This window comes from Octodon degus, unplaced genomic scaffold (genome assembly GCF_000260255.1).
Source record: "Octodon degus isolate 3935 unplaced genomic scaffold, OctDeg1.0 scaffold00038, whole genome shotgun sequence".
NCBI lineage: Eukaryota > Metazoa > Chordata > Mammalia > Rodentia > Octodontidae > Octodon > Octodon degus.
Window position 1 is genome coordinate 2,754,494 of NW_004524614.1, and position 23,163 is coordinate 2,777,656.

General features: G+C 35.8%; 1 protein-coding gene across 1 annotated transcript in view; it reads right to left on the reverse strand.

The window, feature by feature from the left end:
• LOC101571837 (phospholipid-transporting ATPase IB) overlaps positions 1 to 23,163 on the reverse strand; it is a 297,444-nt gene that overhangs the window by 16,388 nt on the left and 257,893 nt on the right. Inside the window, exons 26-28 of the mRNA XM_023715050.1 lie at positions 11,244 to 11,305; positions 7,617 to 7,673; positions 4,689 to 4,796 (exon numbers count right to left, since the gene is read on the reverse strand). Of these exons, the coding sequence (XP_023570818.1) occupies positions 4,689 to 4,796; positions 7,617 to 7,673; positions 11,244 to 11,305 (227 nt within the window). The remainder of the gene's footprint in view (positions 1 to 4,688; positions 4,797 to 7,616; positions 7,674 to 11,243; positions 11,306 to 23,163) is intronic.

The following is a 23,163-nucleotide window of genomic DNA, read 5'->3' on the forward strand; positions in this document are numbered from 1 at the left end:
CTCAAGTCCACATCTTGTACAGCAATTAACCACTAAGAAGAATATATGCAGTGTATTATTTGTTGAAACTGTACTTCCGATTTGATTTGAAACTGTATCATTGCTATCTGTTTATCAATAAAACTTTGAAAAAAAACAGTTGTGCTTTTATATTCAAATCCAGTGAGAACTGAATCTTGACTTTAAGTGATTAATTGAAATTTCTGCAAAGTAAATTTTGGAAAACTGATCAATGCAATAATCAGATTTTTAGTGGTTCAGGTAAAAAGAGGACTTGGTTTGGCAAAATGGGGAGTATATGCACAAAGCAGATTATTACAAAATGTTTACTAGAAAATAAGGAGAGCAATCAGATATGGGCAGAAAACAAAGTACATTTTTGATCAGGTATTAATTTTTTGATTTGGAAACACCTGAAAGGACATTAATAGAGAGACATCATTAAAGTCCTAATTTGGCCTTATCATAATTGCTCACCTCTTCAGCTTCTACACATATATGTTGATCATTTCTATTCTATCCACATTTTGGAAAAGGTCTACTGGTATAGGGTAGGAGTATACTGCCTGCAAGACAGAACTATATATTGCCTCTAAGGACATACACAAAATGAAAACAAAAGGATGAAAAATAAAATTCCAAGCAGTTGGAGTCTGGAAGCAAGCAGGAGTAGGAATCTTTACATGTGACAAAGTAGATTTCAAGCTAAAGTGGAAGCACACAAAATTGCCCAAAAGAAAAAAAAAAATCGATAGCTTTCCTATACACCAAAAATGAACCCATTGAAAAAGAAATTAGGAAAACAATTCCACTCATAGTAGCTTAATAAAACATAAAATACATAAGAATCAATCTACTCAAGAAGGTGAATGTCCTTTGACACAGAAATTACAAAATACTGAAGGAAGAAATTGAAGATGACAGTAGAAAATGTAAATATCTGCCTTGTTCATGAGTTAACAGAAAACACTGTTAAGATGGTCATATTACCCAAACTAAATGCAATCTCTACTAAAATGTAAATGACATCCTCAGAAGTAGAAAAATAATCCTAAAATTCATATGGAATCACAATATATCCAGAATAGCCAAAGCAATCCTGAGAAAAAAGAGCAAAGCTGAGTGCCTCAAAACACCCAACTTCAGCTTACATTACAAAGCCAAAGTAGCAAAACTAACATGACACTGGCACAAAGTCAGACATGTGGAGCAATGACACAAAGCAGAAGATGTGGAAAGAAGCACGCATCTACAGCTGTCTGATTTTTGACAAAGAAGCCAAAAACATAGTGGAGAAAAGACAGCTTATTTAACAAAATAGTTCTGAGAAAATTGAATATTTTCCTGTAAAAGAATAAAAGTAGATTCCTATCTCCTATCCTGTTCTAAAATCAAAGAAAAATATATTAAAGACCTAGTTATAATAACAGAAATATTTGAATTGCCTGAAGAAAACTTAGGGAAACACTTGAAGCTATAGGTGCAAAGATTTCCGGAATAGAACTACCAAGTCACAAGAAATAATATCACGAATCAACAAAGAGATTGCATTAAGATATCAACAAACACATTGGAGTTTTTAAAACTTCTACATAAAAAAGAGAACAGAACAGCAAAAACACAACCTACAGAGTGAGAGAAAATCTTTCCTCACCACTCTTCTGATAGAGGATTAATATCTAGAGTATATAAGGAAACCAAAACATTAACCACCAAAAAGCAAATAACTTGCTCAGCAAATGGTGAAATGAACTGAACAAACATCAAAGGAAGAAGTACCAATGGCTGACAAGCACATGAAAAAATGTTTGATATCTCTAGCTATCAGGGAAATGCAAATTGAAACTGCAGTCACACTCATCCTCCAGCCAGCAGAGGGCAGCAGGCTGATTCTGCACCTCAGCACACACTGGTAGAACTCAGATCAGTATTGGGAAAGGCTGGGTTTCCTGCACAGGATCAGCCTGTAGATGCAAATTATGCCTGCAGCCTATCAAAGAGAGTCAGTGACGATAATATTAACGTTTAGAGAACCAACCCCTTATCAATATATGAGTTAAGACTTACTTAAAGGTGCTCTATTATTTCACTAACACAGGACAAGAAAGGAATAATCATAATGTAGAATAAGTTAAAAAGAAAAAGAAAGTAAACATAAGCATTAATTATAATATTTATAGATAAGAAAAAAGGGGAGGGAGGAGAGGTTTGAGATGCAAAGGAAATATAATGGAAAGGTAAGACAAAAGACATGGAGATTAAATTTTTTTTCCAAAGTTTTATTGATAAACAGCAATCAGACAGTTCCAAATCAAATCGGAAGTACAGTTTCAACAAATAATACACTGCATATATTCTTCTTAGTGGTTAATTGCTGTACAAGATGCGGACTTGTGATCCTATTTACAAACACCATTAGAACAAATCATTCTATTCAATAAGAGAATGCAACCATATATCTATCCCAACCACTTTGAATACACAGATACAAAATGGGCATTCATCGGTATACCCCATTTTTTCTAAGTTCTGTTATTGAATATTATAGGTGTGTAAACTCAGCAAAATATTCTAAAAGAATCCAGTAGCCCATAATAGCATTGGGTATGGAGATTAAATTTAACTAATGAGTTAACAGGAAGGTTAAGTTAGAAAAGCATATGAAACAAGTCTTGATGTGGGAAAACATGACAAAATAAGCTAGAATGGTGCAGAAGCAAAAATAATAATACACAGACACACACGGGTCCAATATCTTCCTTGTAGGGATATTTATAATGGATAAAATTATTTACCCTAGATTTATATTTTTAGTTGCTGCCTGATAAACAGAAAGTGTGAAATAATTCTTCATGGTTCAAAGTTTTTCTCAGCCCAGCAGGAAAAACTGTTTAGCAAGTTCTGGAGGTGGAGCCATGCCTCTCCCTGGTCATACATGAATACTAACGAAAGGTTGTCAGCAGAAAGACTAGAACACACTTCATTTTTTCCACACCTAGGATTGAGGTTGCAGGAAATAGTTGGATTTTTACCAAACTTCTCCCATCTAGAGTCCTTGCGTAGGTCTGGATTATGGGCCAAAGTTCAGGGAATGACCAGACCATGCTCTTGGCAGTGTGGATGGCCCGTGGCTGCACTGCTGTATTTATCCTGAATGTCTGTGAGCAGGGAGAGGCAGCTGCTGGCCCAGGGGCTGTTCCGGGATAAGAAGCTATGAGTGTCTGGCTCTATGCTTAGACTCCCTCTTCACCTGCATGAAACTTCATGCAGCAGAGCTCTTCTGTCACCATGTTCAGGCTACTATTGTTTTCCTTCCTGGCCTTCTCCTTTTGAAATCTATTTATTGATTTTAATTTACTAACTTTACATTCCCCTCTGACTGGATGATTGCATTTGCTGCAAGCTAGACTTCGAGATGGCTGCAGCCTGGGATTCAGTCTCATGAGATCTATGTATTGGGTCATTTCCCTTCATCTTGAAAGTTTAGCTTTTCTGTGTCATAGTCACCCAAGCTAACACCTAGGGACAACACTCACTAGCTTCTTGGAGAGAAGAGGCCATTACATCCTGGAGCTGTAAAGACAAAAAGTGGGTTTTTTTCTGATCTTCCATGTTGCCTACCAAGGCAGAGGAAGTGACAGAAGATGGCTTCCCACCCCAGTCTTGTTTAATTCCCTCTGTTTGTTCCACAGAGATAGACAGAACTTCTAAGATGGCTTTCCAACTTGACACTAAGTCCACAGAGAAATGCTGGGAATTATACTTCCATTCCACTTTAGCTGCCTGAACTCAGGACACCTTTCTGTTCAGTCTGCGTATCTGTCCTAGTGATTTCCAGTGGTTTCTCTATCTCCTAACAGAGCCAAGTACCTATTGATATAGACAAATAGCCCAGAGTAGGATTTCAGTGATGCTTGACTCTAGTCCACCAAGACAGAATATTTCTCTAGATTTGAGTATATTTAAACACAAAAACAATAAATATCCTTTACACTTCGGATCAAGAAACAGGTAGCTCTAGTTCAGAATAACTCCATATTTGGCTCTTTCATTGGTGAAACGTATCAAGGTATAAACGGATACCTTGATAGATACATGGGGGACACATTTTTCAAAGGGGTAATTTAACTTGTCATTCTATGAATTTCACTGATGATCAAATAAACAGAATGATACTTCATTTGTTATTTAAATAAGACGAAAAGCTCCATGTTCTTTCGTTTTGAAACTCAGCTTAAGACACTCAGCAACATACAGAAGGCCTTCAGTGGTATGATGGGTTAGCATCCAGTATTTATATACGAATACACAGAAACATCAAACATTAAATTCTCACTGTAAAATATATGGTAAATATTTTGACTAAAATGGGAACAAAATCAGCTTACTACCATTCCCTTACTATAATACTTATTCTATGACATTTATGAGTTAGGCCATATTTTAAATTTTTATTATTTTTTGACAATGAACTGCACATATTTAAAGTACTAAATTGACACATTTTGACATATTATATCATATTAATCAATTTTTGTTGGTAATAACACAATACCTGAAACTGGGTAAGTTATAAAGAAAAGAAGCTGATTTTGCTTCATGCATTTGGAGGAAAAGTTTAGGGATGGATTTTCTTGTTGGCAGAGTCCTGAGAAAATGTATGGATAATCCCAGTTGATAGAACTAACCTGTCCTGCCATTTCAGGAGCAATGGGGATGGTGGGCCAGAAGTGGGAGTAAATTGTGAAGCACACAAACCAGATGATTATGCTTCCCCAGATTGCCAGATGACTAAACTGCAGAAAGAAAAGCATCACAGAAACACGTCAGTCTTTTATATCTAAAAGGAAAAAAAAATTTACCTCTATCAAAATACTTAACAAAATACATTTTTCCAGGTGTTATTATTTCATATAAGCATATTTATAAACTTTCAACTGTTCAATATCTGAAGTTCTTTCCAATGTCTCTCTTAACATAGTTCATTGTGGATCCAGGAAACCATTGTTTAAAGTGTCTCAACAGTGTCTTGGTCAACCAAGCCAGCACACTGTGCATCTTCACTAGAAATGTCAAGTCTCTTTCAGAAATGATTCATACTATTGATGGAGTATGAAATGCATATGCAGAGTGCTTTCAGCCCACTTATCCAAGCTTTCTGATGAAAATAAGGCTTCAACAGAAATAATTAGGAAAGGGGCCAGAGAGATGGCTCAGTAGAATAAGCACTTCCCTGGCAAGGGCAAGGGCCTGAGTTCAATCCCTGGTTCTGGAAAAAAAAAAAAAAAAGAAAAAAAGAAAAAAATAATTAGGAAAAATAAAGGTTTACTTGAGCCACAATTGTTCTAAATAATAGTTCCTTCAATGAAAGGAATCTTAGACTGATGAAACTATGCATGTGACTGATGGAGACGGTCAACTGAAAGAGCACAGCTCATGTCTGGGTCAAGATATTCTTGTACACAATTCTATAATAGTAAATACTAAAAAAATGAGACCCTTCTGCTGATCTGATGTGTTGCTTTTTGTTAGCATAGTACATTAGCAGAAGAGTGAAAAAAAAGAAACCCCGGGGAACCATATGCTGTAAACTTTTGGACATGCTGGGTACAAATTTAAAATGCTTATGTACAGTAAAGCAATTAGATAAACTAGATGATTCAATAGGTCTTTAGTGTTTTTATTGTGCTAGATACTAACTTAAGTACATCTGAACAACAAATATAATGGGGCAGGGGGAATAATGTGGTATTTCTCAAAGAATGTGTTAGGGGCCGGGTAGATGGCTCAGTAGAGTAAGTGTTTCCCTGGCAAGCGCAACGGCCTGAGTTCAATCCCTGGTTCTGAAAAAAAAAAGAATGTTTTAACCCTCATGGGCGGTGGGGAACAGGTTCATGGGCCAGTGTGGGCCAGAAGAGAGACTTCTGATTTTTGCTAAGTCTGCTTTGGACTTGAAATAAATCAATAAACAAATATTTGTTTATCAATCAATAAATGAGATTCACTAAATACACTATAAGTAATCCTGGATGTGAGAAATATTCTTAGAGGAAACTTAATAAACAGAAGCAAAAACAAAATAATTCATCTCATATTAAGATGGTATAAAGCCATACTTATAATTTGTATGTCCAATGAGTTGCTATTAAAATGTTTTTGTTTGGAACTGAACACTGACATCAACTTGACAAGACTATAGCAGGAAGAACCCTATATTGATTGCATCAGAGGACCAATATCTTTTGAGATATTTGGATGACAAGTTAATAATACAATTTTTATCCTCTCATAAACTCAATTTTGTTTTTCAATGCTGACGATCAAACCCCAGGGCCTGAAGGATGCTTAGCAAGTGCTCTACCACTGATCTACAACCCCAGCCTCTCTCTAATAGTTTTTTGAGTACTAATTAAAGAAGATTCATTTATAAATGTTCATGTATGTTTGTATATATGTGTATACATATTCACTGAAATTATTCATAAATTGATAGAAATAAAATTCTGCTTAACTCATCAGAGTCCTATTTTTAATAATAACCTGAGAAAATTATTGTTCAGGTGTAGAAATACACAGGAACGTACATACTTATGCATTTATTATTCATAACAATATCACTTACATAGTTTTTATATCAGCAAATGTTAAAATTATTTGAAGATAATGTAAATAGATTTAATAAAACTCTGGTTATACTAAGAAAAGTTAATATAAATAACAAACATCTATATTATGAAATATGATAGTCATTAAGTGAAATGTGAAAACAAATGGAAAAATGTTTAGGATCTATTATTAACTGAGAAAATTAAGGAACATTATGACCCTATTTTTTGGTTTTGTTTTTAATTTTATCTTATTCTTTTTTGTTTGTTTGTTTGTTTGTTTGTTTGGCAGAACTGGGAGTTGAACTCAGGCCCTTGTGCTTGCCAGGGATGCGTTTATTCCACTGTGCCATCCTCCCTGCCCCTTATTTTTGTTTTTTTTTTAAAAGTATATAGAGATCAAAGACATTATAATGTCACTATCATTCATATTGCTGTACATGGACTATGTATATTTCCTTCTTGTTGTGTGTTAGCTGAATTTTCTGTTATAATTTTGTACTTAGAAAATAATAGTAAGTGAAGTATCTGAGTTAATGGAATTCTAGGTTGAGTCTATTTCAAATAATAGGAAATAAGAAAAATAATATCTGAAAACATTAAATACATAATTTGAGAGCTTGTTTGGAGCTTCTAGCAGGAGAGTGCAGCTACTCGTACACCTTTGATCAAGGAATGATTCTCCTCTATCTGGGGTGTTTGTCCTCTTTGACCAAGCATGCAGCTTCAGGAAAGACACACATGGAGTACTGAGGGAGGAAGGGGCCACCTGCCTAGCCAGCCAGAGCAACCAAGTCAATCCTGGCCATCAGTGGAGTGAGAGATGTCGCAGCCAGATGACCCTTATGTCCATGTACCTAATTTCTTTAACCAATTTAAATTATCACTTACATTTACAAAACCAGATGAAGTGTGGAGACCACAAAAAAGATTATCATTTTTCTGAAACTTAAATAAAAAATATAACACACGACTACAGTGGATGGAGGGAAAGTTCTGTAGTATACTCACTTTCGTCCAAAACATGGTCTCCAACCCAGCTTTCAGACAAACAGTTACAACTACATACTATGAGAAGATGGGAAAGAGAAAGAAATTCAAAAATCTGTTAAAATTTTCCACTAGAATCCAGGCCTCCCAAAGCGCTCCCAAGCCTCTATCCTGAACCCCTGCCAAGCCAAAGGCCTCTGTTGTCATTAAGTTCTAAGCGTTCTGCTGCATGATAATTCTGGAGTATGTAGCTTTGAAAATTTATCTCCTATTTTTAGAAACCCTTTAACATACAACTCAAATCAATATTTATATTATAAGCACTTTCATTTATTTTTCTTCTCCCAAGAAATCTGAGTGCTGCAGATAAAAATAAATACAATTGAGCAAAGTAAATTGAAATCATTATTATCCAGAGAATCTTCACTTATTCTAGGCTTATTCTAGCCCTTTAGTACTTTGCAAAAATCTCTACAGTTTTTCACTGGAATTACAACAGACTTGTAGACCATTTTCAGGAAAATTGAATAGAACTGGATTTTCTTTCAATGGACAGGTTATGTTTTCTATTTAGAAGTTTTTAATGTCTTCAATTAAGGTTTTATAATTTCTATCTGAAATTCTGAGGTTCTAAAAATCATTCGTTAGATTTATTCATGTTTAATGTTATTGTAAAATGATATTTAAGACTTTTCAGTTTTGAAATATTTGTTGGTGGCATGCTAAGATATAATTAATCTTAAAATATTGATCATTATGTGGCAATCTGTCAATTTCCTTTATTATTTATAATATTTTATCTATAGATTCATTTTTATATTTGTTGTGTACCATCATATCATCTAACATTTAAAACAGATTTCTTTTCCTTTCCCATGATTACACTTCTTGTTTTATCTTATCATACTGTTTCGAATTGTAAGTGTGGTACAACATTGAAGAGAGGCGTTAATACAAAACGTCTTCGTCTCGGTGCCAGTCTCGGATAACATGACTTGGTTGCGGGGTGGGTTCCTGTGCAGCATCAGGTGTGGGATCCACTGAATATACTAAATCTTACTTTTGCAGTGGTCTTTGATTATGTCTACTTTTTAATCTCCAGTGTCCAACCAGAGGTGCATTGCCAACCATTGGCCTTGCCCATCTCTCAAAGTTCTTTTTTGCCATTATTCCCGCCTCCCTGCCTAACACAGTTTACTCCGCACTCTTCTTCCACAGCTTCTTCTAATCTCCTGAAAGCATCAGGGTAGACTTCACCTTGCTCAAGGCTTTGCCTTTTATGGTGGAGACTGTTGCTGCCCGTGTGATCCTCCTCCAATTCCCTACATTTAGGATTAGCATATCAGGAATGAGGTTTAGTAATTCCACCTGCTGATGCTGTTTGTATTTGTCCATTAGCATAACATTTTGAGGATTTTACGACTGATCCAATCTCTTTTCTTTTTTACAGTGAATAATCTTGCTGGGATTTTGTTGCTGCTTACTCTGGATACACTAGTCAAGCCTTGAGAGGTTGAGATTCTCTGGGATCAATTACTCTGGCATCTTAACTTGGAATCTCCTGTATGTACTACATACATGTATATTTTAAATTCTCCATGTTTAAAATCCTTTAGCATCTGATTAAAATTGATGCTTATTCAGACACTTTTATATTTACATGTAGTATAAACAGCATAGAATATTTAATTCTACCTCAAAATCTAAGAACTACCCCCATAGAACATTTCGAGAAGATTCTGTTGGGTTTGCTATCATATGTTTTGCATGTGGCAGTTCTCAGTAAATATCTATGAGCAGATAAAACAAACAAAAGTTCTATCTGATCCTACTATTTTTTCTGGGGTTGATGAGGTGGGGAAATTTGAGAAGAAACAAACTTACTTTATGCCCATGTTGAAGTGAGTAGGAAAACTCTACCTAGCCACATGTTGTGTTCAGTACTATTTCAGTTACTCTTCTCTCACTGCTGGGGCAAATATGCAACACTCAAAATTAGGGAAGGAAAAGTTTATTTAGCTCAAAGTTACTGGAGGCTTCAGTCCATACTCAGCTGGCTCCAAGGCAGAGAGCAACCTTTCATGGTGGTGGCAGCAAAGAGCAGAGAGCAGGAGCAAATGGGAGTAATGGCAACAGAGAGCAAGTCTGTCTCCCTCAAGTTGCTCTCAGGCTCTCTGCCCCAGGCTGCGTGGAGCACTCACCCATGATCCCTGCAGCACCCACTACCACGATCCCAATGGATCATGAGTTAATCACAAACTCTAGAAGCCTGTCCCATGACTGCATGAGGCTTTGGAAGAACAACTACACACAAGCCATAACAAGTACTACAAAAAACAGTACGAAAAGCACAAGTGAAATAAGTGAGCAGCTAAAGTGAAGACAAGCAACATGTCAATAATTTTTGTCTTTATAGAGGAAAACTTGGGAAAATTCTTCATGATACGTTGTTAATTTTTTTAAACACCCAAAATGCAGAGGACAATGTTTCTACTTGCATACAAATAAAACCCCACATAATTGAAGATGTAATTGTAATTTTTAAATTATGGGTAAGGAACTATAACAGTTTTAGACACAAACCTTAGAGGTCAAAAATATTTGAAGATAACAATATGAAATATAACAATAATTGCTAATTTCTTATCATCTTGTTTTGAAATTCTGTATTTTCATTGTTTTTAAAATTCTCTTTAAAATAAAAAAATTCAACTACATAAAGTTGATATGCAGAAAATATATTGACATAAAAAATGGGAAACTGGAAAAATATTTTTGCAATAAGTATGAGAAAAAATTAGCATCTTTAACATATAAATAATTACTAATGAGTAGTAAAAGGCTAAGAACCCAATAGAATAAAGTAAATAAGTAGCTCACAGAAAAGAATATGGACATGGTTTATAACCTTAGACAAATATGATTACTCTTCACAGCAAAGGCTTTAATATGTCACTATGTCACCCACTGGCTCAAAAGTATGATGAGATCACACTACCCATCTGGGCATGGAGAAATGGGACAGTGTCATCAGTAGATCTATGCATCCTTTATTGGAGGAACAGTTGGTAATGTCTTTCAAAATTCATGATATCCTCCACTCCAGTAATTTTGCTTCTAGGAATTTATCCTACAGATATACTTACTTATAAACATACTTACTTCAATATCGCTTATAATATTAAAGGACTGAAAACAACCATAGTATTCTAAGAGGAGACTGACTAAATCATAAAGATGAGTTAAAGCATAAAAGCAGCCCTGAAACTATGAGGTACATATTTATGGGCTGATTTGAAATCATCATTAAAGCACATTATGGAGTGAAAATAGATGCTGCAGCACATTCTCTACTTGTTAACAAAAAGAGGACATGGGTAACATACACTTGTATATAAATTCTGTGGACATTTGTAGAAATATTCATATATATATGCATATATATATTGCATACATATATAGGCAATTGCTTCAGGCGGTTTTCTTAGAAATGTATCAAAGTTTGAGAATTTTATAACTGAAACAGTACTGAACACAACATGTGGCCCAGGTAATGTTTTCTTACATAGTTGAACATAATGTAATGTTTAATTTACTTTTTCAGTTAGAAACAAGGACGACTAATTTAATGCACATGGATGATCTTACCGTATAAATAAAGTTTCCAAGAAACAAATAGTCTGTAGTGAAACCATGTTGTAAAACCATATCTGAAAAATGAAAAAATAATTTTTAAATATTTACAGAATCTATTCTTGATTCATACTGGCCACCAAAGAATGTTTACCAGTGATTTGGCATATATCTAGACTGCTCTTCAAAGACAGCAATGCCTGTCTTACTGGTCACAATTGTGACCTTTTCCCCCATTTCTTACCCTCCCACAGACATACCAAGCAGCAAACAAATAGACAAATCACAAGGATAACATGAATGTTATTATTAAATGCAGTTTCACCTGCACTAAACCACTGACAGAGCCCATACGATAAAAGTCCACACATCCTAGGAGGTGATGCTGGGTGATGAGAAATTTTACCAATTTTGTTATCATGCTTTTCATACTATCTTCTTCTAACATTACTAAGATAATAAACTTAATATTTTGAAATAATGACAGAATTCTATAATTCTTTTCATCTGTTGATGAATCTGCTAAAAATAACTTATGAATTTTATTCTATATGAAATGTAAGTCTTAAGATTAGAGATTTTTTTCAGATCTTCTTTACTTTTTTTTAGATTCTTAAATACATATTATTGGCATTTTATTCTGGGTGATATGAAAATATTGGAGTGTAAATTCCTAATCCAAATACCAACTCAGTCTTCTTGTGTATTTGAACTTAAGTATTGCTTTTCTCTAGAGATAGAATCTGCTAAAATACTGAAGGTTTAATACACTTTCCTAAAACCATATGCTGTGGGACATTTAGGGCATCCTATTGAAGAAAATGTGAGTTATTTTATACCAATGAAGAGAAAGACATAGTTCCAGATTGTGCATTACCAATATTTTGTAAGATAGTACAGAATGAGAACAAGTAACCAGAAAAGGAAAGAAATGCACTGCATAGGAAGGTAATACTGAATTTTACCGTTGAGAAATGTATTCACAGAGAGGACAGAGAAATTAAAAATGACTTTGGAATAAAAGGAAAACTTCCAGTATGAACATCGCAGTGTGAAGCAGAAATTCCTTTCCCTTTAGATATTGCACAAACTCAATAATATAGAGAAGACTGCACAAAATTGATGTCAGGGAAACAAGGAGACAAAAAACATCTACAGGGTCACAAGCTAATGAGGTGCCAAAGCAGCGGAGGCAAGTGTAGAAGGTAAGCTTGCTACTTAGTATAAGAGATCTCTGTGCAAATATCAAGCTGGCTTAGGAGAGCAGCTCTGAGCAACAGCTAATATTCCTTAGAAGAACCCTTTCCACCTTTCTAGGACAGAAATTCTGACTACTCCCATGACTAACAATACAAGGAAAGTAAGCACAAAACCCATAAAATGCAACTATAGAAAAAAAAAAGCAGGATGTTCTATTTTAGGATTTTTGTGGTTATTTCTCATTATACTATAAATTTATGTCATATGTGTATGTTTTTAAATAGATTAAATCAACTGAATAGAAAAAAGTAGCACAAGTTATCAGATGAAGAATATTCATGAGGATTTTACAACAAAACCCTACTCTAATGAGCCATAAAAGGAAATGATGAGAGAAGCTGGAGTAATGTGAACATGCACCGTATTTGACTGTAGCCATAACAATGAAAAGCAAAAACAAATGTGGTGACAGGATCACAAATCTGCTCATGATAATCCTATGCCCATACAGGGTGCGGCTGGTGCAATTTACATCATACACACAACTACCAGCAAAACAGGAAACAGAGTAAGCTTGCAGAAGGGCTCAGCAAGTCAATAAAGCACACTTGGAGCTATCAAGTCAAGCCCTGGAGCTGTGAGTGCATTTACGGTGCAAATACATGCCATGTGCCTGATAGTGGGGAGCTGGAGGAAAGGAGAGGGAAAAGAAGAATATGATACTCACATTATTATTCCTGTGAGGAAACTAATGAATATGAGGAAACAGAACAGTGTTTACATAACATAATAAAAAATAAACTACAACACAAAAAAATCAAACCTTCTTGGGCATCAGAAGACTATGACAATAAGCAAGCAAGCCAACTACACAAAGGTTAGAAAAAACACATCAAACTAAGATGTAGAAAGTCAAAAGAAACCTATTAAAGAATTTCTATTTTTTAAAATGAGTTTTAGATCAAATCTCCAAATAAAACTTGACTCAAGGGCTCGGGAAATAGCCCAGTGGAATAAGTGCACATGGTCCTGAGTTCAATCCCCGTTACAACCAAAACAAACAAACAAACAAACAAAGCAACTTGACTCAATGCTGTGTGCAAGCAGTATACCTAAAAAAAGGCAATACATAGAGTTGAAAAACAAAGGAGGTACACAAATTAAAAACCTGAGACAAAATATCAAAATTGTGGAGAAACAGGATAAAAACAAATCAGTCAATAAAGGACACTGTGTAAAGCTAAATGCACAAAATTCAAGGGGTACATGAAGTAGAAATATTTGTGCAACAAATTAAAAAATAACTCTAAATCATGAAGTATGAGAAATACAGAGGAAAATACATGAAAGCAAAAGATGATCATCTTTCTCAGTCCATAACAGATCAAGCAACAGGAAGTAAAACTGACATCCATAGTACAGTTGTCTAATTCATCCTATTTACATACATAGTTATATCTTTTTCTTTCACTGCATTTCCTGTCCTCCTCAAATGAACAATTCTTTCTTTTTGATCAGGTTCATTCCCTTTTCTGACTATCTATTATATCCTTCAGATTTTATTTTATCTTCCAGGTTTTCACACTAAGGAGACAATATAATGTTTGCACATGGAGGTCTGATTTATTTCACTTAAGAGTATGGTCTCTAGTTGCATCCATTTACCAATAACAGCCTAAAATTTATCCTGTTTTGTAGATGAATCATGTAAAACTACCACATTTTTTATCCATTCCTCAGTTGATGGGTATTTGGGTTGTTTCCAAGATTTAGCTATTATTATGGTTTGTATCTAGTTGCCCCCCCCCAAAGCCTCAAGCTGCCATGGGGTGGTTTCTGTAGTTTGTGATTGATTCTTAATCCAATGCTGGGATCAAGGGTGTGAGTGCACTGGGGCACATACTCTGCATTACAATGTAAGGAAGAGAGAGTGGCTAGCTAGCTGCCTGAGTTGCTTCTACTCCTTTTGCTCTCTTGTTCTTTGCCACCACCATGAATGGTTGCTCTCTGTCATGTGCCACTCTGCCTTGGAGCCAGCTGAGTGTGGACTGAAACCTCTGCTGACTGTGAGCTAAACAAATCTTCCCTTCCTTCAATTTGGGTCTTGGTTATTTGTCTCAGAAATAAGAGCAGAGTAACTGAGACAGCTATGGCAAATGGCGCTGAAAACATGGATGCACATATATTGCTATAGTATGAGATTTTCAGTTCTTCTGGAAAAATACCTAGGAGATGAACAGCTGGGTTGAATGGGACCTCCAATCCTAGCTTTTTAAGGTATCTCCACACTGACTGCCACAGTGGTTCTGCCAGTTTGCACTCCCACCAACAGTGCAGAAGAGTTCCTTTTTCTCCACAGCCTATCCAGTATTTGTTATTGGCTAACTTCTTGATGTTAGCCATTCTTTCTGGGATGAGATGAAATCTCAGTGTTGTTTTAATTTGCATTTCTTGAATGAACAGTGATGTTGAATTTTTTTATATATATTTACCTGCCATTTGTATTTCTTCAGTTGAAAAGTGTATATTCATCTCAGATGCTCATTCCTGGTCTTTGAATTTGGGAGTTCCGATTTTTAAAAATTCTTTATATGTTCTAGATAGAAGGCTTTTGTCAGAGGGACAGTCAGCTATAATTTTTTCCCAGTTTGTTGGTTTTCCTTTTACTCTACTGGAGATTTGCTTAGAAGTGCAGAAACTTTTCAAAAAGATGAGATCCCGGGTGTTTCTTCTTTGAAGTATTTTCCATGCAGTTTGTTTTTTTGTTTATGAACTATCTACCCCTACATATTTAATATTTCTACCTACATTTACCTCCAGAAGATTTAGTGTTTCTGCTTTAATGTTTAAATCTTTGATCTATTTTGACTGTAATTTAGTGCATGTGATAGACATGGATCTAATTTTATTATTATTATTTTTTGTATTTAAGGGGAAGGGTCTACAGGGTGTTCAGGGTCTCACCACTAGACTGGACTCAGTGATTCTCCTGTTTACAGCCTCCCAAGTGCTGGGATTACAGGTGCACACCACCATGCCCAGTCTCAATTGCCATCTAAGTGCACCAACATGGGGCCAACATGGCAGGCCCAGGATCAAACCCCCAGTCTCTGTGACTACTTGCAGGTGCTTTAATCTGCTCAGCTATTTGGCCAGCCCTCGTACCTTGAGACAATAGTAGGACCATTGGATAGACAGGGAGAGCTCAAAGATAGTACAACAATTTTGCTGAGTTAGTGAGATAGAAATTTGAATTTTAGAGAAGCAAACATGGCTCAAATCTGCTGAACACTATATGTAAACTATATAATGACCCCTAGAAATCCACATGTTACCTGAATAGTAATTTACCCATATTCACTAAGCAATTTCCCAAGGCAACAAAAAGCACTATCACAGAAAAAGAAATTATTATAGAAGTGCAAGATACAACTATGCTAGATCTAATATAGATCAAAGAACCACTCACATTTTCATAGTCAAAGGAAAAAGACTATTCAGTATATGAAACATTTAGTAGCAGTCCCAAAGAAAATGGATTACCTTGTTAGAGGAACTAAATTAATATAAATGATACCTAATACTATCTTGAAAAGGAATAAAAACAAAATCTTGAACAGATATGAAAAGTGCTCAGCAATATAAAATTTATAATGCCCATCATGCATAATATATAAAATTATGACATGTGAAGAAATAAAATCTTTGAGCCATAAGCAGTAGAAAATTGGCAACAGAAGCCAATGTTAAAATTAGTGGAACAGAGCCCAAGCCCAGGCCTGGCAAGTGTGTGTGAGAGCTTCAGGCTCAATGTGCCAGTGGGAACTCTCCTGATCAAACCCAGGCATGCCATGTGAATGAGACCCTCTGCCGTGCCCTCGGGACCCCTCTGGAGCCAAACTCAAAGCACACTGAGTGAGCGACAACTTCTGCAGTGCACTTGGGACCCCTCAGATCCAACCCAAACCCAGGCCCGGCGAGGGTGTGGAAGAGCTTCTGCACTCTCCTGCACTCCCTGGGCCAGGAGCACAACAGAGGGGCACAACAGTGAACTTGTTGTGCCAGAGGGACACAACAGATTTGCTTCCAAGAGCTGCATCAGGAAGGAGCTGAGCACAACAGCTAGACCCAAAACAGGCACAACTGGATAAGCTCAAGCTTATTAGATCTGCACCCAAATTTCAGTAAGTGCTAAGGTTATAACTTCACCAAAGCTCTACACCAAAGGTCAAAGGTCAGTGCTATACAAAATGAAAAACAGAAAGAGGAAAATGCAATCTCAGGCTTCGAGCCCACCCAGAATAAGAGCAGAGGACACTAACTCAGCTGAAATGTATGAATTATAGCGTCTGAAGTAAAGAAACAGCAGCAGAAAGGTATAGAAGAACTCAGATCAGAATTAATCTCTGAGAGGCCAGGGAGATAGCTCAGTAGAATAATCACTTGCCTGGCAATTGCAAGGGCCTGAGTTCAATCCCCAGTTCCACAAAAAAAAGAAAAGAAAAGAAGAAAGAAAGAAAGAAAGAAAGAAAGAAAGAAAGAAAGAAAGAAAAGAAAAGAAAAAAAGGCAGAATTAATCTCTGAAATAAAAAAAGAAATCTATGAATTATTAGTGTCTGAAGTAAAGGAACAAATACAGAAACATATAGAGGAAATCAATATAGGAATTAATAACTGCTTCTCAAGAAGACACTGATAAAAAAAAAATAGATTAGAAAAGTGACAGTTTCCTTGAATGAGCAATACCGAAAAGAAATAGATCGCATGAAGCAGAGTCAAAGAGATATAGAGGAACTAAAAATTTCAATCACAAGCTTGAAAAAACCATTTGAGTGAAAGTGAAGATAAAGCTGCAGATCTTGAAGACGCTGTCACAGCTAGTGTAAAGGCAAGAAAGGATCTCTTAAAAACAACTAGAATGCAGGAAAAAATAATTCATCACTTGCAAGACGATGCAAAGATGAACAATGTGAGACTGATAGGTATCAGTGAGAAAGAAGGAGTCAATTCAAAGGACATTAAAAAAATACGGACAGAAGTAATAGCAGAAAACTACCCAAATATGAGGAAACAATCTGACATTCAAGTAACTGAAGCAAACAGAATGCCAAGTAACCTCAACCCAATTAAAAATACACCAGACATATAATGGTCAATATCCCAAAAATCCAGCACAAGAACAATATACTTAAAGCCACTAGAGAAAAGAAACACATCACATTTAAAGGAAAACCCATCAGAATAACAGCAGATTTCTCTTCACAAACCATGAAGGCAAGAAGAGCATGGAGCAGAGTACTTCAAGTCCTCTATGAAAACAAATTCCAGTCCAGACTACTATACCCTGCAAAACTCTCTTTCCAGTTTGATGGAGAAGTGAAATACTTCCACAAGAACAACTAAAGAATTCCATGATAGCAAAACCAACCCTACACAGACTACTAAAAGATGTTCTAGAGAGGGAATAAAATGATCAGAACTCCATGAACAAGAACAGAAGGAACCCACTAAATAGAGCAAACAAACACATGAGAAACCAACAGCAGCTAAATAATCTGTTGATTGTAAATCTGTACATCTCAATTATAACCATCAATGTAAATGGACTCAATTCACCAGTTAAAAGAAATTGATTGGCACAGTGAATTAGGAAACACAATCCAACAATATGCTGTACACAAGAAACATTCTTAACTCAAAAAGACATTCATAGGCTGAAAGTCAAAGGATGTGAAACAATACTATACACACCAGCACCTCAGAAAATATGAGGGGTAGTAATACTGTTCTCAGACAGTCACAACTTCAAACCAAGAACGATCAAATGAAAGAAAGAAGGCCACTATATACTGGTTAGGGGAAAAATTCAAGAGGAAGAGGTAACACTCATAAATGTATGTGCACCACATATGGAAGCACCCAACTATATAAAACGAATCTTAATGGACATGAAAAATCTAATATCCAATACCACACTCTTAACAAGAGAACTTAACACCCCCTTATGCCAAAAAGATAGGTCAACCAGACAAAAAGTAGCAAAGAACTAACAGAACTGAACCAGAGCTAGGAACGAATGGACATAGTGGACATGTACAAAGTGTTCCACCCAACAGAGTGTTAGCAAAGAAATAACAGAACTGAAGCAGAGCTTGAAACAAATGGACTTGGTGGACATATGCAGAGTGTTCCACCCAATGTCAGCTGAATATACATTTTTTTCAGCTGCACATGTGTAATTTTCTAAAATATACCACATACTGGTCCATAGGTCATGCTTAAGTATATGCAAGAAAACAGAAATTATCTCATGCATATTATCTGACCACAGTGCAATAAAACTGGAAGTAAACAAGACAAGAAAACGGAATAAACCCATAAATACATGGAAAGTAAACAATACCCTACTCAGCAACCAATGGGTCACAGATGAAATTAAACAAGAAATTCAACAATATCTACAATTCAATGAAAATTCAGGCGCAACTTATTGAAACTTATGAGATACGATGAAAGCAGTTCTCAGAGGGAAAATCATAGCTGTGAACTTACACATTAAGAAAACAGAACGGGAACAAATAAACACCCTAATGATGCACCTCCAACACATAGAAACGGAAGAGCAAATGAAACCCAAAGACTAAAGATGGGAAGAAATCATAAAAATTACAGTAGAAATTAGTTCAATTGAGACAAAGAAAACTATTCAAAGAATTAAAAAGCGAAAAGCTGATTCTTTGAAAGATTAAATAAAATCGATAAGCCCCTAGCTAACCTCATCAAAAAGAGGAAAGAAAAAACTCAAATACAAGCAATAAGGATTGAAAAGGGTGTAATTACCCAGACTCAATGGAAATTCAGAAGATTGTCAATAGCTACTTTGAGAACCTTTACTCTCACAAAATAGAAGACACAGAAGAAATGGACAGATTCCTAGAAAGGTACAAATTACCAAAACTGAATCGAGAAGATATAACAATTCTCAATAACTCAAAGCCCAATGAAATATGAAATGTAATAAAAAGTCTGCTGACAAAGAACAATCTAGATCCTGATAGGTTCACAGCTGAATTCTACAAGAAATTTATGGAAGATATAATCGCAATACTCCTCAAACGCTTCAATGAAATTGAAAAGTAAGAAGTCCTCCCAAAATCATTCCTGGAGGCAAGTATTATACAGATACTGAAACCAGGGAAAGATGCAACTTAAAAAAGAGAAGTACAGGCCAATCTCCCTCATGAACATAGATGCAAAAATGCTCAAAAAAATCCTAGCAAATAGAATACACCAAATCATCAAGAAGATTATACATGATGATGAAGTAGGATTCATCCCAGGCAGAAAGGATTGTTCAATATATGCAAATCTATAAATGTAATACACTATATCAATAGAGTGAAACCTAAAACCACATGATCATCTCAATTGGTGCAGAAAAGGCTCTTGACAAAGTCCAACACTAACTCATGCTCAAAGTCCTACAGAAAATTGGAAGAGATGGCCTCTATCTAAATCTGATAAAAGCCATCTATAACAACCCAATGGCTAACATAATTCTAAATGGGAAAAAAACTGAAATATTTTACTCTCAGATCAGGAACAAGACAAGGATGTCCTCTATCACCCCTCCTATTCAATATAGTTCTGGAATCATTAGCTAGAGCCATTAGACATGAGAGAGAAATAAAAAGAATAAAAATCAGTAAAGAACAAGTTAAATTATCATTGTTTGCAGATAACATGATGCTTTACTTGGAAGACCCATAAAGCTCTACCAAGAAGCTACTAGAATTGATACAGAAATTCAGTAGCATAGTAGGATACAAAGTCAGTACCCAAAAGTCAATAACATATCTCTACACAGATAACAAACACACTAAGAGGAAAATTATAGAAACAATACCTTTTACAATAGCACTGAGGAAAATGAAATACCTTGGAATTCATCTAACTAAAGAAGTCAAAGAGCTTTTCTAGGAAAGTTACAGTACTCTGACAAAAAAGATCCTAGAGGATTTCAGAAAATGGAAAGATATTCCATGCTCCTGGATAGAAACAACCAACATTGTAAAGATGGCCATACTCCCAAAATTGCTGTGCAGATTTAATGCAATCCCTATCAAATTACCACCAACATACCTCACCTACCTAGAGAAATTGTTCCTAAAATTTATTTGGAAGCAGAAAAGACCTAGAATAGCAAAGGCAATCCTGGGCAACAAAGACAAGGCAGGAGGGATTACAGTTCCTGACTTGAAATTATACTACAAAGCTTTGTGATAAAATCATCATGGTACTGGCAACAAAATAGACCTGAGGATCAGTGGAATAGATTAGAAGATGCAGAGGCCTCTATGAACACACTCAGTCACCTGATCTTTGGCAAAGGGGCCAAACATGCTTACTGGATGAAAGATAGCCTCTTTAATAAATGGTACTGGGGTACTGGAAAAACTGGTTCTCTACATGCTGAAAACTAAAACATAACCCAGGTCTATCACCAAGCACTAAACTAAAGTCAAAGTGGGTTAAAGGTCTAAGCATTAAAACAGAAACACTAAATCTCCTGGATGGGAAAGTAGGAGGAACTCTTGAAGACATAGGAGTAGGCAAAGAGTTCATGAACGAAAATCAAATCGCATGGGTAATACTTGAAAGAATTAACAACTGGGACCTCCTCTTATTGAGCAGTTTTTGCACATCAAAAGAAATTCCCAACACAGTGAAAAGACAACCCACAAATTTGGAAAAAATCTTGACTAATAAGTATTCAGACAAAGGTCTGCTCTCTAAAATTTATAAAGAAGTAAAAAACATTAGGGCCCCAAAATTTAAAGACCCAATCCAGAAATGGGCATCTGAGATGAGCACACATTTCTCAGAGGACAAAATTAAAGAAATGAATAAATATATGAAAAATGCACCACATCACTAAGTATCCATGAAATGCAAATTAAAACAACACTGAGATACCATTTCACCCCAGAAAGAATGGCTATCATAAAGAAAACAACCAACAATAGATGTTGGAGAGGCTGTGGGGAAAAAGGAACCCTTCTCCACTGCTGGTGGGATTGTGGACTGGTGCAACCATTATGGAAATCAGTGTGGATATTCCTTAAAAAACTAGGACTGGAAATCACATTCAAGCCAGCTATCCCCCTACTGGGAATTTTGCCAAAGGAACTGAAAATGTCATATCATAGTGATATATGTGTGCCTATGTTTATGGCAGCACAATTTGTGATAGCCAAATCTTGGCACAAGCAAGATGCCCATCACCTGAAGAATGCATGAAAAACATGTGGCATTTTTATACAATGGAGTATTACTCAACTATAAAGATTGACAAACTTGAAGCATTTATATTTAAGTGCATGTCACTTGAAGATATACTCATAAGTGAAATAAACCAGACCCACATGAGTAAATACCATATAGTTTCTCTACTATACAAACTCAGAAGAAGAAATAAATAGAGAAAGGTATAATACAATTAAAAGGAAAGCAGGAAATTGAGGATTGGACAATGAGGAGAGGACAAGGAGTAAAGTTGGGGAAAATGACAGGGACAAAGCCATACATTTATACACACTAGTTGGGTAAGGCAATGATCCTAAGAAACATCAGCAGGTGTTCGAAACTAGCAGTTAATTGATAGGATTCTCACCCTGACTACCTATATATGCTGATACCTGTGAACTAAGCAACTGCACTGAAGAAAGCAATATGTAATAGAAGGGGTCACACTTGGAATGCCTGTCATTCTGGTCTTCTAAATACATACTACTTGTCATGGCATACCAATTATTGCCATACTGTCTCTCAAGTAAATGTTTGTTTTAAAAAATAAAAAGGGTAATAAATGAAAAAAGAGACAAGAAAGGAAGAAAAAAGAAAAAAAGTCACAGGACTGTCCTGCTACAATGCTGTATATGGTTAGATTTCTAAATTTCCGTGTAAAAATATGCTATTGCTTATTCATATTTAAAATTTTTTTTATTTTTTAAATTTTTAAATCCATATTCTGTAGAGACTTAAAGTTTAGCATATCAATACTAGATGGAACATACCTCTTCCATGTTATGCCTAAGATGTTTGATATTCAGACAGATAGGTTAAACCCAACTGCATATGTTGTAAGGTAATAATAAGCTTCTCTTCTGGAGGGTTAACAACCTAAGTTTGTGGACCAAAAATTAGAGAAAATGAAGGGCTGCAAGGACAGCCAACATTTTGGACCTAGCCTTTCAAGTTCAGTGATGACTCAGGACATAGGAGGACTTATACCGCAACATCATGTAATTCATTTGTGTCCCAAATCTTCTGACCAAGGCGATTATGGGGCCAAAGAGGAAAGTGATCGATGATATAGAGTGTGCCTAAGGAGAGTCACATGGAGAGAAAACATTCTCTCAGGCTGTCACAGAGAGCAAATTAGTCAAGCAATGGCCATGACTCATCCACATGGCTGACACTGACAAAAGATCTGCAAACTGCGGTACAGGGTAACAGGATAAATCCTGAGGGCACTTGACTGACCTTATCAAATACAAAAGATACATTTCTTATTAAATAGTTCTTTATGTTGGTCTTAACAATCCAGCAGAGAAGTATAAATATCAGGTATAAAAAGTAAAGCCATATTAATATGCTGAACTGTGAAAGGCCCAAGTCAACAACTTCTGACATTGCCAGTCTTATGGATAACCCACTACTATTATGGACTACT